The sequence below is a fragment of the Trachurus japonicus genome, chromosome 1 (assembly GCF_045865225.1).
Source record: "Trachurus japonicus isolate A0001 chromosome 1, Traja_1.0".
Lineage (NCBI taxonomy): Eukaryota > Metazoa > Chordata > Actinopteri > Carangiformes > Carangidae > Trachurus > Trachurus japonicus.
In genome coordinates, this window is record NC_140907.1 from 29,225,116 (window position 1) to 29,242,337 (window position 17,222).

At 38.8% G+C, this 17,222-nt stretch overlaps 2 protein-coding genes across 2 annotated transcripts; both read right to left on the minus strand.

The window, feature by feature from the left end:
* Positions 1 to 562: 562 nt before the first annotated feature.
* On the minus strand, positions 563 to 7,996 carry LOC146992174 (microfibril-associated glycoprotein 4-like). Its single transcript, XM_085789744.1, has 5 exons — positions 7,988 to 7,996; positions 3,237 to 3,422; positions 2,443 to 2,539; positions 1,110 to 1,277; positions 563 to 843 (listed from the first exon to the last, which is right to left on the minus strand). Exons 1-5 carry the CDS (start codon positions 7,994 to 7,996, stop codon positions 563 to 565), a joined length of 741 nt encoding a protein of 246 aa, XP_085645870.1.
* A 1,710-nt stretch (positions 7,997 to 9,706) lies between these two features.
* LOC146992175 (microfibril-associated glycoprotein 4-like) lies at positions 9,707 to 12,452 on the minus strand. The gene is made up of 5 exons (XM_085790215.1): positions 12,441 to 12,452; positions 11,499 to 11,714; positions 10,690 to 10,786; positions 10,221 to 10,388; positions 9,707 to 9,969 (listed from the first exon to the last, which is right to left on the minus strand). The coding sequence occupies exons 1-5, from the start codon at positions 12,450 to 12,452 to the stop codon at positions 9,707 to 9,709; spliced, it is 756 nt and encodes a 251-aa protein (XP_085646341.1).
* Positions 12,453 to 17,222: the final 4,770 nt, after the last annotated feature.

Below are 17,222 nucleotides of genomic sequence, written 5' to 3' on the forward strand. Positions count from 1 at the left end.
AATTGATCCAACACTTAAGTTCATGACTTGTAAAACTAAAGATGTTCCAATCAGCCTCATCTTTAATTTGTATTAATGCTAATTAGCATGTAGGCTACTACGAGTTGAAAATAATATAGGAAAAATCTAAATCATTATGAGATCATTTTCTATGAGGAATGAATCTGATACTAAAATGTGACAACTTTGAAAATAAAAACAGAGTTGAAACAATGAAGTTTATTTACAGTATATAATAATCACTCAAATCATCAACAATTACAAACAATAATCACTATTTTTTTTTCAGAAAAAAACAAACAAATAAACTGAATTTAAATACATCAGGTGAAAATAACATAGGGAGCAAGTGCATGCACCTGTTCAACAGAGTTATCATGTCTGACAGTGATTTTGATACAAGATGAGTGAGAATGAAAAAAACGACATTTTATGATGATTTTGATTCAGAGGTTATTGTTGGCATTAAGTCCAGTCGGACTAGTGATTATATGCCCGAACATCCCAGCTCTCCAACCCTGATGGAGGGTGTGATTATCTCGTTGATCTACAGCTGATCAGATCAATAAGTGCATGGATACTTAGCGACTGATCTGATTTTCATGGTGATGGTCTTAAGGGGGGAGTTACGGCCTTTCCATGTGAGCCATTGGATTGGGAAACTTACACTGTTCCAGACACTATTAGTGCCACCAGGCGCGTACAGGCCGTTGGGGTTTGAGTAGTAGCAGTTCTTGTACCAGAATCCACCAAGATTATAGTGAGCACAGTTATTATCCCACACATCCTGGTGTTTGTCATAGGTGGTGAACTTCATGGAGTTGTGGTATGTTAAACTGTCCCCTAGAAACAACAGAGTCAAAATGTAATTTCCATTTGGAACAGGGGGAAAAAAAATTGCAGTTAATCCAGCTAAAAGAAATTTGTTTGTTTATACAGTGAAATCAGTGAAACTGCCAAATTTTTCTATTTTCTAAAATCATTTTTACAGAACAATATAGTATTTTTTAAGCCTGTTCATCAACAGTGTAACATTCAGCCTTCACGCGGCTCATTGTTGAATATCTAAAAGTAAGAAAAGGAAACATTTCCTCTGAAGTGACCCTCACCTGCCGTTCCTCCTGTGAAGCCGCCCAGATCCAGCTGATATCCTTCCCTCTCAGAGTCGACGAAGAAAGACGAATACTGAGCAAAGGCCTCCCCTCCCTCAAAGTCCTCCATGTCCACCCGCAGCTCGTTCTTCTTCCTCATCGTCAGCAGGAAGATGTTGTCCAGACCTGAGGAGACACACACACACACACACACACACACACGCACACACACACACACACGCACACACACACACACACACACACACACACACACACACACACACACGCACACACACACACACACACACACACACGCACACACACACGCACACACACACACACACACACACACACACACACACACACACACACACAGCTCTGATTACAGTTCACCTCTTGCACCAAGGATCTATAATATTTCTATACTTTCAGTTTCACTGCTAAATGCTCCGCTGTGTTCACCAGCCACTGACTGACTGTCTGACTGACATGTGCTGCTGCTGCAGGTTGTGCAGCTTCTTTTTGTTTTTTGTAAAAGCTGCTGCCTGTAGTGACTGAAATCTGATTGTGATTTAATCCACAGATACACTATATTACCAAAAGTATTCGCTCACCTGCCTTTACTCATTCTATGAACTGAAGTGCCATCCCATTCCTAACTCATAGAATTCAATATGATGTCGGTCCACCTTTTGCAGCTATTACAGCTTCAACTCTTCTGGGAAGACTGTCCACAAGGTTGAGGAGAGTGTTTATAGGAATTTTTGACCATTCTTCCAAAAGCGCATTGGTGAGGTCACACACTGATGTTGGTCGAGAAGGCCTGGCTCTCAGTCTCCGCTCTAATTCATCCCAAAGGTGTTCTATCGGGTTCAGGTCAGGACTCTGTGCAGGCCAGTCAAGTTCATCCACACCAGACTCTGTCATCCACGTCTTTATGGACCTTGCTTTGTGCACTGGTGCACAGTCATGTTGGAAGAGGAAGGGGCCCGCTCCAAACTGTTCCCACAAGGTTGGGAGCATGGAATTGTCCAAAATTTTTCAAAGGAGGTTAAATCGAAAAATTTCGATTTAACCTCCTTTGAAATACTATGACCTGGGCAAATGAGAATATGCACCGGCTAATTGTCCAAAATGTTTTGGTATCCTGAAACATTCAAAGTTCCTTTCACTGGAACTAAGGGGCCAAGCCCAGCTCCTGAAAAACAACCCCATACCATAATTCCTCCTCCACCAAATTTCACAGTCGGCCAAGTGATTAGGACACCTGATTCTGATCATTTGAATGGGTGAGCGAATACTTTTGGTAATATAGTGTACTTTATACTGTAATTCTCCCTCTAGGACTCACCCAGCCAGTGCTCCCCTGCTACATTCCCAAATCCGTTCTTGTAATGTTCCCATGGCCTGTAGAAGTTTTCACTCCCATCCAACCTCCTCTGAAAGACCTGAGAGGGAGAATCACAACAATTCAGTCAACCAAAATAAAACTGTATTCAATTAGCAGGATTGAGATCACTTAAAAAAAAATCTTCAACTGAACCAGGTGAGTTTGATGACTATCTGGTCTGTAAACAGCAATCACAGTTGCTGTAGTGTCTTTTATTTTTCTGTCACACTGTGCTCTGTCACATGTTTAAGTGACAGAGATTCCTGATATGAACATCATCACAACAAACTGCTGCAGTGATGGACTAACTAAATTATACAACATGGACACTGGTAACTTTCTCAGACTTTGTAAAAACAAGTCTTTCCTGCTGTAAATATTGTTTACTTGGGCTACTTCACAAGAAAATAAATTTTAAAATGTTTTGTTGTTATTAGGCTATATTAGTTACAACATATATCATATCAGGTCAACAAAATCAGGCATTTTCATTTATTTAAATACACTAATGTTTTTTTAAAATATATTTTTCTATAAAGAAAACTGTGCAAGCTGCCACAGGATGTGAACTCTGACAGCTGATGAATCAGATGATGATCATTTAAGTGACAAGTCTCAAAGGAGAGAAGTCACAACACTTGTTGAAAACTGAAACAATACTTTTTTTTTTATCAATGTCTCCACTTTTGTTTTGGCTTTTTAAGTCTCATCGTCAAATCTGAACTCTAATCAGATATGAGGTGTAGTGTACTGACGGTCCATCTGCCCCCGTCAGTGTCCATGTCACAGAGGACGTGCAGGGGTGAGGTGGGGCCTCCTGGGTAGATGGTGTACACCCCACTGGAGCTGGTGTTGTCATGGCGATACACGTCATCACAGTCAATGGGCAGGTAGCTCTGGTCCGCTGCCACCGAAACCAGCAGCCCCACTAACAGTGTTACCTGGGTAGACAATAATAATATGATAATGAACTTTATTTATATATTAATTTAGGGGTTCAGCATTATGTGTGATCCAACATGTCAAAAGCAGCGCTCAAGTCGAGAAGGATCAGGATTGAGGAGTCACCATTGCTGCACATTGTAATAATGTATTAAATTTTCACCTCATGATGTAATAACGCCACATTTTGTAACGAAATTATTTCAATATGCGGGTATTGCATTAAGAAAATATAATAATATGATGCATTATGTACCAACAAAGGTTATTACATATTGCGTTCAAGAATTTTATTACAAAATGTGGCAGATTATTGCAAAATGTGGCGTTGTTACATAATGACTTTTTTCTCGTGAAATTATAACTTTGTTCTCAAAGTCTGTGATTTTTTCCCCCTCAACGTGGCCCTAATACTCCTTCGTAACAAACTAAGTTAACCATAGTGAAAAACTAGCTAGCTAAACAATAGTTGATATTTTCCATGGTGATGTAACTTAAAATGTGTTGCTTTGTGTGACCACTGGGTCCAAACCCCAAAATAGTTAACTGTGGTAGATCAGTGTGAAAACTGAAAATATTTACAAAGTAAGCATGAATCATTTATTAAAACGGTTGATATTTTAGACAAACTTTCTACTGATTCAGTAATTTGCATTTGCATCAGGATGAAACAGAAACTACTCACACAAAAACAGATACACACAATATTTTGTGTAAATTAAATGTGAGAGAGTCAACCTCGCAGAGGTGAAGAGAAAAACTCTGAAAGGTTGGAGACTCGGAAGTGGAGATGTCTGCCGTGGTCCTGTTTTTATACAGGTTATGTTGGGTTAAAAAAAAAGGAAAAGCATGATAGAGAAGGAAGGGGTGAGTGTGAAGCGTGGGAAAGAACTGTTAAGTTCGCGTGTGCAGCCACCTGCAGGGGGAGTGAAGGTCGGGCAACGTAGATAACGGCAACCTGCAAAATAAAGTGTAGCAATACCATGTAAACAATTTGCCAACAACCATATATGAAGGAGACAGATGTTTAGCCTATCTGTTAACTGTAAAAACGTATAATACTAATTTTTATGGTTCAATATATTAACAATTAAAGTTGAGCACTTGTTGAGGATTTTTTGTATTTTTAATGCTTCCACTATTATGGGTTGCAACTAAATGCGGTCTGACTCATATAATACATACTTATAGGTTTTAGTATTTTTTAGTTTCTGATTTTAGGTATAAAACTGATTCTGTTAAACACACAACGATAATTTGCTAAAAACTCCTACTTGTTCTGACCTTCTGAAACTCTTTACCTACTGGTTGTAATTTTTTACTTTAATGAAACTTTCAAGTCTCACAGGGGGGAATGTTGTGTAAATAATTGAAAAGTTCTGAGAAAGTGAGGTGGGATGAGTGCAAAGCGTGGGAAAGCACCGTTAAGTTTGCGTGTGCAGCCACCTGCAGGGGGAGTCAAGGTCGGGCAATGTAGATAACGGCCACCGGCAAGATAGAGTGGTGCCAAAGACGCTGAACTTGGGTGAACTCGCTACGTGGCAAAATGTGATACAGTCGCCGTAGAGGGTGGAGATTATGTTGATGAAAGATCGCAACATGACATCTGGACAAATCACAGGGCGTACACTGGGGAAGAAGTGTCATGTTCACCTCTCATTTTAATAAGAAGGCAGGGCTTTTACAGTACAGTATAAAAACAAAGTCACAGAGAGAAGAAGTTTAGTCTGGTCCGGGACAGGCTCGGCTTTATGTCCATTTTTTGGGTGTAAACTCTAATGCACTGAACTTCGCCTCTGTCTTTTCTAATCATTTTTGTGAAGTTTTATTGACGCTTTGATGAGTATTTTTCTGACTTTTTGAACACTTTTGGATACTTTCATTTGTATCATTGAATGTGGGAAATAAAGATCCTCGATCACAACTGACCCTTTGTTTTGGATCCTAATTTTTTCTCCAACAGTGAATGAGGAGGAGGAAGAGGAGAAGGTTGAGGAGGAGCAGGGTCGGGAAATTATTATTAGCTTTATTTTGAACTTTACAGCTTGAGGTGGAAAATTGACTTGTTACAGCAGCAGATGAAAAACAACAAAGGTAAAAAATAAAATATTTAAAAGAGACATTGTAGCCTAAAGTTTAGACTTATATTACTGATACCAAACTTTGGACAGATATTCATGGTTCCCAGATGTCAAATCATTATAATTTTAATCCTTTAGTGCCACTATGAAGTTAGTGTTGTGAACTTTAGACACATGATCCAAACAGGATGAACTGTGATGACTCACATGACTTCTCCTCCAGCACCATCATCTGCTCAATCTCTTAATTTATCCAACACTTCAGTTCATGACTTGTAAAACTAAAGATGTTCCCATCAGCCTCATCTTTATTTGTATTTAATGCTAATTATTAGCATGTAGGCTACTGCCAGTTGAGAAAAATAGAGGAAGAAATGAACTCCTTATAAATAACAGTGAGATCATTTTCTACACTGAGGAATAAAACTGATATTAAAAAATGACAACATTGAAGTTAAAACAATCAAGTGTATTTATTTGATTATCACTCAGATCAGCATCAATCACAAACAATAATCACTAAATACATTTTTTGATATGAAAAAAAAAATCAGGAAACTGAATTCAAATGCATCTGGTATAAAAACATAGGAAGCAAGTGCATGAACCTGTTCAACAGAGTTATCATGTCTGACAATGATTTTGAAACAAGATGACACTCAACTTTATTTATATAGCACTTTAAAACAACCATAATTTAAAACAAAGTGCTGTACATAGAGACATAAAACAATTAAAGGCAATTAAATAAATAAAACAGACAGTAGAATAGTTGTTTCATTGTTTTTAAAAGCAATTAGAAACAATAAAACAATAAATTAAAGCAAACCATAAAACACTAAAACACGAAAAGAGTCTCATGCAGAGTTGAAAGCTAGGGAGTAAAAATGGGTTTTAAGACTAGTTTTAAAATGGACAGTGAGGAGACTTGTCTGATGTGCAACGGTAGCTCGTTCCATAATCTTGGAGCAGCAGTGGAGAAAGCTCTGTCCCCTCTGAGCTTCCGTCTGGACCTCGGTACCTCCAGGAGCAGCAGGTCAGCTGACCTGAGGCACCGAGCAGGAGCGTAGGGTTGAAGGAGCTCAGAGAGGGAAGGGGGGGCCAGACCATTTAAAGACTTAAAAACAAATAAAATAATCTAAAAATGGACTGTAAAGTGCACAGGCAGCCAGTGGAGGGAGGCCAGGGTGGGAGTTATATGCTCCCTCTTACGTGCTCCAGTTAGGAGGCGAGCGGCTGCATTTTGCACCAGCTGGAGACGTGCGAGGGAGGACTGACTGACTCCAAAACAAAGTGCATTGCAGTAATCCAGCCGAGATGTTATAAAGGCGTGGATCACTGTCTCAAAGTGCTTTAGTGTGAGGAAAGGCTTCACCTTTGCCAGCTGCCTAATCTGAAAGAAGCTGGACTTCACTACAGCACTAATTTGCTGATCCAATTTAAAATCACTGTCAATGTGGCCCTAATACTCCATGGTAACAAACTAAAACTGTTTAACATAGTGAAAAACTAGCTAGCTGAACAAAAGTTGATAGTTCCCATGTCACTTAAAATGCATTGCTTTGTGTGACCACTGGGTCCAAACCCCAAAATACTCAGTTAACTGTGGTAGATCAGTGTGAAATGTGCTTTCGTTTAAAGGTGCCACGGTATCCTGTTGAGTAGTTAAAGGGGTAGTTCAACATTTTGGCAAATTGGCCCATTGCCATAATTGCTATAGTCATAGCAGTAGGTTCGTTACCTTTAATTGTAGGTGTAAGCTATTTTTAGTACAGCGGAGCGCAGCAGCAGGCTGCTCAGAGCTACGCTATGGAGGCTAAGGGAATTTCTTGGTTTCCCTCATTAAACTCATCAAATACAAAATCCCAAAACTCCACAGCGCTTTTGTAGACAAGTTGTGAGCTGCACAACCACCACGCTATGAGATAATGACGGAACGATACAAAACGGAGCCGTTTTCGAGGTAAATTCATACAAAACCGCTGATGCGCGTTGCGTTCAGGGACAGTTTTTCAGCAAGCAGTCTCTGTATTTACCCTGTATTTACCTCGAAAACGGCTCCGTTTCGTATCGTTCCGTCATTATCTCATAGCGTGGTGGTTGTGCAGCTCACAACTTGTCTACAAAAGCGCTGTGGAGTTTTGGGATGTTGAATTTGATGAGTTTAATGAGGGAAACCAAGAAATTCCCTTAGCCTCCATAGCGTAGCTCTGAGCAGCCAGCTGCTGCGCTCCGCTGTACTAAAAATAGCTTACACCTACAATTAAAGGTAACGAACCTACTGCTATGACTATAGCAATTATGGCAATGGGCCAATTTGCCAAAATGTTGAACTATCCCTTTAATTCAGCTAAAATAAATTTGTTTGTAGTGAAATCAGTGAAACTGCCAGATTTTTCTATTTTCTAAACTTATTTTTTACAGAATTCACAAAAAACATGTTTTTTAGCCTGTTTGTCCACAGTGTAACATTCAGTCTTCACCTGGCTCATTGTTGAATACCTACAAGTAAGAAAATTAAACATTTCCACCGGAGTGACCCTCACCTGCCACCCTTTGATCCTGTTTTTATAGCCGGTCAGCCATTAAAAAAAGTTTTATACAGGCTATATGTATATGAGGAGGAGGAGGAAGAAGAGGAGAAGGATGGGGAGGAGCAGGGTTAGAACATTATTATTTGCTTTGTTTTGAAGTTCCTGTAAAGCTTGAGGTTGTTTCCGTCTTAAATGGAGATAAGACACGACTTTTTATTGATCCCACTGATGGAAATTGTACTTTGTGTACTTACAGCAGCAAATGAAAAGCAACAAAGGTAAATAAAATACTAAAAAGATACATTGTAGCCTAAAGTTTATACTCATTATTATTATTATTATTAATCTTTATTGCAGACACAACAAGCGGTCCATATCAACAACAACAAACATGATAAAACAGATTTAAGAAGGAGAGAGAAAAAGACAGACACACAGATAGAGAATCAACTCTCCACATAATTCATAAGCAGGCTATCCCACCAGTGTTTTCTAAGCCTGGATGAATACCTATAGCAGCTAAAGCCCCAATAATGCTGTTCCCCGAGTCATCCAGGCGGCACATAAAACGATACATTACATTTTGTAGAAGTGCTTCACAATTGGGTACATTTAAATTAACAAAGAGTTGGCTCGCACTGTGCCACCTGGGCACCTGAAGCAACAACCTCAGTCCATCATTGTAGGCCACTATGAGCCGCTGCATAGCCTACTGCTTTTCTTATAGCTACACCAGAGGTGAACTGTATACATAGGAGTACAGAAAGATCTAAACAGGGAACATTTAACATCAACTGAGCACATACTAAACCTACGAAGGAGCGTATTAGCTTGAGCATATTGCTTAGAACACTGCCTATAAATATCTCTACCGATACCAATCTTTGGACAGATATTCATGGTTCCCAGATGTTAACTTTTCCTCGAGTGCCACCATGAGGTTGACAGTAGTTTTGTGAACTTTAGACACATGATCCAAACAGGATGAACTGTGATGACTCTGATGATCACATGACTTCTCCAGCACCATCATCTGCTCAAATTCAAAATTTATCCAACACCTAAGTTCATTTAGTGCGAATTAGCGTGAATTAGCATGCACTGCTGGCTGAAAAATTTAACTCGGAATAAAACTGATCCAACACTCCAGTTCATGACTTGTGAAACTAAAGATGTTCCAATCAGCCTCATCATTAATTTGTATTTAATGCTAATTAGGATGTACTACTAGTTGAAAATAATACAGAAAAAAACCTAACTCATGATGAGATACTTTTCTGCGAGGAATGAAACTGATACTAAAAAATGACAACTTCAAAAATAAAAGCAGAGTTGAAACAATCAAGTTTATTTATTTAATAATCACTCAGAACAGCATCAATCACAAACAATAATCACTAAATACATTTTTTTAATCAGAAAAAAACAAAGAAACTGAATTTCAATACATCAGTGCATGAACCTGTTCAACAGAGTTATCATGTCTGACAGTGATTTTGAAACAAGATGAGAAAGAAAGAAAAAAAAAACGACAATTTATGATTATTTTGATTCAGAGGTTATTGTTGGCATTAAGTCCAGTCGGACTAGTGATTATATGCCCGAACATCCCAGCTCTCCAACCCTGATGGAGGGCGTGATTATCTCATTGATCTACAGCTGATCAGATCAATAAGTGCATGGATACTTAGCGACTGATCTGATTTTCATGGTGATGGTCTTAAGGGAGCTTTTCCATGCGCCCCACATGATTTGGACACTTCCATATCCGACACCATCAGGTGCGTACAGGCCGTTGGGGTTTGCGTGGTGGCAGCCGCTGTGGTACCAGAATCCACCAAGATAATACTGAGCACAGTTTTTATCCCACAGATCCTGGTCTTTGTCATTGGTGGTGAACTTCATGGAGTTGTGGTTTGTTAAACTGTTCCCTAGACACAACAGAGTCAAAATGTAATTTCAATTTGGAACGGGGAAAGAAATTGTAGTTAATCCAGTTACAGGAAATGTTTGTTCAGTGAAACTACCAAATTTTTTCTAAAATTATTTTTACAGAATTCACAAAAATCATGTAGTATTTGTTTGCCCGTTTGTCCACAGTGAAACATTCAGCCTTCACCTGGCTCATTGTTAAAAACCTAAGAGTAAGAAAAGGAAACATTTCCTCTGAAGTGACCCTCACCTGCCGTTCCTCCTGTGAAGCCGCCCAGATCCAGCTGATATCCTTCCCTCTCAGAGTCGACGAAGAAAGACGAATACTGAGCAAAGGCCTCCCCTCCCTCAAAGTCCTCCATGTCCACCCGCAGCTCGTTCTTCTTCCTCATCGTCAGCAGGAAGATGTTGTCCAGACCTGAGGACACACACACACACACACACACACACACACACACAGCTCTGATTACACTTCACCTCTTGCACCAAGGCTCTACAATATTTTTATACTTTCAGTTTCACTGCTAAATGCTCCGCTGTGTTCACCAGCCACTCACTGACTGTCTGACTGACATGTGCTGCTGCTGCAGGTTGTGCAGCTTCTTTTCGTTTTTTTTTGTGTAAAAGCTGTTGCCTGTTGTGACTGAAAACAGCGTAACGAGAGCATATTTAATCCACAGATACTTTAATATACCTGTAATTCTCCCTCTAGGACTCACCCAGCCAGTGCTCCCCTGCTACATTCCCAAATCCGTTCTTGTAATGTTTCCATGGCCTGTAGAAGTTTTCACTCCCATCCAACCTCCTCTGAAAGACCTGAAAGGGAGAATCACAACAATTCAGTCAACCAAAATAAAACTGTATTCAATTAGCAGGACTTGAGATCACTTTAAAAAAAAGAAAGAAAACAAAAAAGTATTTTTCACTGAACCAGGTGAGTTTGATGACTACCTGGTCTGTAAACAACAATCACAGTTGCTGTAGTGTCTTTTATTTTTCTGTCACACTGTGCTCTGTCACATGTTCAAGTGACAGAGATTCCTGATATGAACATCATCACAACAAACTGCTGCGGAGATGGACTAACTAAATTATACAACATGGGCACTGGTAACTTTCTCAGACTTTGTAAAAACAAGTGTTTGCTGCTGTAAATATTGTTTACTTGGGCTACTTCATGAGAAAATACAATTTAAAATGTTTTGTTATTATTAGGCTATATTTAATTACAATGTCATTTCAGGTCAACAAAATCAGGCATTTTCATTTATTTAAATACACTAATGTTTTTTTTAGATATATTTTTCTATAAAGAAAACTGTGCAAGCTGCTACAGGATGTGAACTCTGACAGCTGACAAATCAGATGATGATCATTTAAGTGACAAGTCTCAAAGGAGAGAAGTCACAACACTTGTTGAAAACTGAAACAATACTTTTTTTTAACAATGGCTCCACTTTTGTTTTGGCTTTTTAAGTCTCATCGTCAAATCTGAACTCTAATCAGATATGAGGTGTAGTGTACTGACGGTCCATCTGCCCCCGTCAGTGTCCATGTCACAGAGGACGTGCAGGGGTGAGGTGGGGCCTCCTGGGTAGATGGTGTACACCCCACTGGAGCTGGTGTTGTCATGGCGATACACGTCATCACAGTCAATGGGCAGGTAGCTCTGGTCCGATGCCACCGAAACCAGCAGCCCCACTAACAGTGTTACCTGGGTAGACAATAATAATATGATAATGAACTTTATTTATATATTAATTTAGGGGTTCAGCATCATGTGTGATCCAACATGTCAAAAGCAGCGCTCAAGTCGAGAAGGATCAGGATTGAGGAGTCACCATTGCTGCACATTGTAATAATGTATAAAATGTTCACCTCATGATGTAATAACACCACATTTTGTAATAAAGTTCTTGAAGGCAATATAAACATTGCCACATTTTGTAATTAGACTAGTTGTTACATAATACACCAAACATAATGACTTTATTCTCATAAATTAATGACTTTGTTCTCGTAATATTGACTTTTTTCTTGTAAAATTATGATTTTATTATCTCATAAATGTATCACTTTATTCTCGTAAAATTACATATTTATTCTCAAAGTCTGTTTATTTTTTTCTCTCAATGTGGCCCTAATACTCAGTCGTCAAAAACTGTTAAACACAGCAAAAAACTAGCTAGACAAAAGTTGATAGTTCCCATGGTGACCTAAAATGTGTTGCTTTGTGTGACCACTGGGTCTAAACCCCAAAATACTCAGTTAACTGTGGTAGATCAGTGTGAAAACTGAAAATATTTACATAATAAGCATTAATCCTTTATTAAAATGGTTGATATTTTAGATAAACTTCCTACTGATTCAGTAATTTGCATCTGGATGAAACAGAAACTACATACACAAAAACAGATACACACAATATTTAGTGTAAATTAAATGTGAGAGAGTCAGCTGCTCAACTTACCCAAAGACCCATGTCGCTGTCTTGGAGGTGAAGGGAAAAACTCTGAAAGGTTGGAGACTCGAAAGTGGAGATGTCTGCTGTGGTCCTGTTTTTATACAGGCTATGTTGGGTAAAAAAAAAGGAAAAGCATGATAGAGAAGGAAGAGGTGAGTGTGAAGCGTGGGAAAGCTCTGTTAAGTTCGCGTGTGCAGCCACCTGCAGGGGGAGTGAAGGTCGGGCAACGTAGATAACGGCAACCTGCAAAATAAAGTGTAGCAATAACATGTAAACAATTTGCCAACAACCATATATGAAGGAGACAGATCTGTTAACTGTAAAACTTATAGTATTCATCTTTGTGGTTCAATACATTGACAATTTAAGTTGAACACTTACTGAGGATTTGTAGTGTTTTTAATGCTACCACTTATGAGTTGCAACTAAATGCGGTCTGACTCATATAATACATACTCTAGTTTCTGATCTTAAGTATACAACTGATTCTGTTAAACACAACGATAATTTGCTAAAAACTTCTACTTGTTCTGACCTTCTGAAACTCTTTACCTACTGATTGTCTTGTCATTAATGACTTTAACTTTCAAGTCTCACAGGGGGACATGTTGCGTAAAATGGAAAAGTTCTGAGAAGGTAGAGGTGAGATGAGTGCAAAGCGTGGGAAAGCACCGTTAAGTTTGCGTGTGCAGCCACCTGCAGGGGGAGTCAAGGTCGGGCAATGTAGATAACGTCCACCGGCAAGATAGAGTGGTGCCAAAGACGCTGAACTTGGGTGAACTCGCTACGTGGCAAAATGTGATACAGTCGCCGTAGAGGGTGGAGATTATGTTGATGAAAGATCGCAACATGACATCTGGACAAATCACAGGGCGTACACTGGGGAAGAAGTGTCATGTTCACCTCTCATTTTAATAAGAAGGCAGGGCTTTTACAGTACAGTATAAAAACAAAGTCACAGAGAGAAGAAGTTTAGTCTGGTCCGGGACAGGCTCGGCTTTATGTCCATATTTTGCAGTGTAAACTCTAATGCACTGAACTTCGTCTCCGTCTTTTCTAATCATTTTTGTGAAGTTTTATTGACGCTTTGATGAGTATTTTTCTGACTTTTTGAACACTTTTGGATACTTTCATTTGTATCATTGAATGTGGGAAATAAAGATCCTCGATCACAACTGACCCTTTGTTTTGGATCCTAATTTTTTCTCCAACAGTGAATGAGGAGGAGGAAGAGGAGAAGGTTGAGGAGGAGCAGGGTCGGGAAATTATTATTAGCTTCATTTTGAACTTTACAGCTTGAGGTGGAAAATTGACTTGTTACAGCAGCAGATGAAATTCAACAAAGGTAAAGAATGAAATATTTAAAAGAGACATTGTAGTCTAAAGTTTAGACGTATATTACTGATCCAAACTTTGGAAAGATATTCATGGTTCCCAGATGTCAAATCATATTAATTTTAATCCTTTAGTGCCACTATGAAGTTAGTGTTGTGAACTTTAGACACATGATCCAAACAGGATGACCTGTGATGACTGATCACATGACTTCTCCTCCAGCACCATCATCTGCTCAAATATTTTATTTATCCAACACTCCAGTTCATGACTTGTAAAACTAAAGATGTTCCAATCAGCCTCATCTTTATTTGTATTTAGTGCTAATTAGCATGTACTACCAGTTGAGAAAAACAGAGGAATATATAAATATCAGTGAGATAATTTTCTACACTGAGGAATAAAACTGATACTAAAAAATGACAGCATTGAAGTTAAAACAAATATGTGTATTTATTTGATAGTCACTCAGATCAGCATCAATCACAAACAATAATCAATACAATTTTTGATATGAAAAAAAATCAGGAAACTGAATTTAAATGCATCAGGTATAAAAAAAACATAGGAAGCAAGTGCATGCACCTGTTCAACAGAGTTATCATGTCTGACAGTGATTTTGAAACAAAATGAGAAGAAGAAAAAAAGAAAAACACATTTCATGATCATTTTGATTCAAAGGTTACTGTTGGCAATCCCATCGGTCACAAAAGTGACCGTAAAAAATATTTCTAGTTGAGAGTCCCTAAAAATGTTAGTAAATGGAGTATCAACATAGTATTTCCAAAACATACTGAAGCAAGAAACCCTCCTGATCACATGTGTGCAGTTTCACATGTCTAGTGTAAAGGGTCACATGATCAGAGCTGATTACTTCCTGGTTGCACCATCCGAGGAAGATGGCTGCATCAAAGCCCCGACAAAAAAGGTCAGTAAAGAAGGTTGACATAAAGATAAACGAAAGTTTTTTGGCACACATCATCTTTAAGGTGTCTAGTATTGATATATGCATCTACAATCACTTAACAGTGTTTTGTGTGGTCACAGAATGAGTAAAATTGTCGACGGCAACAATAGTGACTGGTCGGATAACACAGTGGAAGTAGCTAACTTTCTAATGTGTTCTTTTTTAAATTTTGTATTTAAAGCAGATATCAGTGGAATGTTTTTGTTAATATAAGTCCTAAATAGTCCTATTTTCCGTCAGCAATCACTTACATGAAGTATTTCAGCCTAAACACGAGTCTCTCCGTCACTCTGCTCTGCTGTAACCCGAGGAGAAAATTTTCCTTGTGGGATACAAGTGTTATCCAATGAGGGGAGAGAACGGCATGAAGGGCTGTGTGTGCAGCCAAGGGATGCGCGTGAATGTGGTGACGTAGCACGAGGACCAATTGATGCCTGACAAGGGCGGGGGCTGCTAACTCATGGTGCGTTCAAGGAAACTCGTACTTTGTGTTTTTCCTTCCTGTGAAGTCATACCAGTTCGATCTGGTACGAGTTCACGGGTCGGAAGTTACGAGTGGCCGTTATAGGGAACTTTCACAGACAACAGGACGGTAAAAACACGAGCTACGGGTTACCTGGAACGCTACCAAGTCGTAGTTGTGACTTGAAGCTGTAACTTACGGTTTCAAAAGCCTGCCTTGAACACAGCATTAGCCGAAACGGCCGTGCCACTGATATCTGCTTTAATTTGAATCAAATACAGTATTTGTTGGACCTTACAGACCCTAAAGCATTTTAGTTAACTCATATCTCAATCTAAAATTGACACTGTCCCCACTGACTGTGATAGGCTGTTGAATGAAAGTTAGGCAAAAAGATTATGAAAGAAACAATGTTATAAGGGATGATAACTTCCCTCTCACCACTACCCCACTTCCACCCACTGTTGGTGAAGAGGCAAATCCCTCTACCCACCAGAGCAGCCATGGGCAAACTCTTCCACAAAGGGCCGTGTGGCTGCAGGTTTCTGTTCCAACCAAGCAGCAACACACCAGACTTGATTCATATCATCAGCTGAATTCAGTCTTCAGACAGTTGATTGGTCAAACTGTGGTCTCTTCATTGGTTGGAACAAAAACCTGCAGTCACACAGCCGTTTGTGGAAGAGTTTGCTCATGCCTCCACCAGAGGGTCCAGACAGATAAGCCAAGGAACAAGTTGTGGGATGGTCAAAAATAAATCAATATTTACATGGTCCCTGTACAACGCACTCATGAGCAGTCACCTCTTCTACAGAGATGTTTTAGAAAATCTCATACATACACGGGTCAGTGACAAATAGGGGTTGGCAAGATGAGCAATTCATGAATTTTCTTAAAAAATAGTTTTAAAAGCTTGCATTAGATTTGTTAAAATGTACATTTTGTAGTCATGTTGGTTTTATGTCTTTTGAAATTACATTTGAACCTGAACAAAGTAAGACTGAGGTTATGCAGGTTACCTCTATTCTGAGTGACCCCATGTTTAGTGAACTATGTCAATATTGCACTAAAAAATTACATTTATAATGGTAAAATGAAAAGTACACTAAAGCAATATTGCACTAAAATGCAAATCCAACAAAATTCCAAAATGCATGTCTTAAATGTTGCACAAACGTAACAATGGAAATGTTGATAGGCGTCTTTTTGTTTTTGCTTTCAGTTGTTCTACATGTTTTTGATATGTCAAATAGTCACACTGTTGGACTCAATGATATTTGACAGGTATTGTCTAAAGGCCGTTGGGGTTTGTGCCGTGGCAGCCGCCGTACCAGAATCCACCAAGATAATACTGAGCACAGTTTATATCCCACACATCCTGGTCTTTGTCATAGGTGGTGAACTTCATCAGCGAATTATAAACTGTCCCCTAGAAACAACAGAATCAAAATGTAATTTTCATTTGGAACGGGGGGGAAAAAATTGCAGTTAAGTTAATCCAGCTAAAATAAATTTGTTTGAAGTGAAATCAGTGAAACTGCCATCTTTAATTTGTATTTAATGCTAATTAGCATATACTACTAGTTGAAAAATAATACAGGAAAAAATCTAAATCATTATGAGATCATTTTCTACGAGGAATGAAACTGACACAAAAAAATGACAACTTCAAAAATAAAAGCAGAGTTGAAACAATCAAGTTTATTTATTTAATAATCACTCAGAACAGCATCAATCACAAACAATAATCACTAAATATTTTTTTTATTATCAGAAAAAAAACCCAAAGAAACTGAATTTTAATTAGTCAGTGCATGAACCTGTTCAACAGAGTTATCATGTCTGACAGAGATTTTGATACAAGATGAGTGAGAATGAAAAAAACGACATTTTATGATCATTTTGATTCAGAGGTTATTGTTGGCATTAAGTCCAGTCGGACTAGTGATTATATGCCCGAACATCCCAGCTCTCCAACCCTGATGGAGGGCGTGATTATCTCATTGATCTACAGCTGATCAGA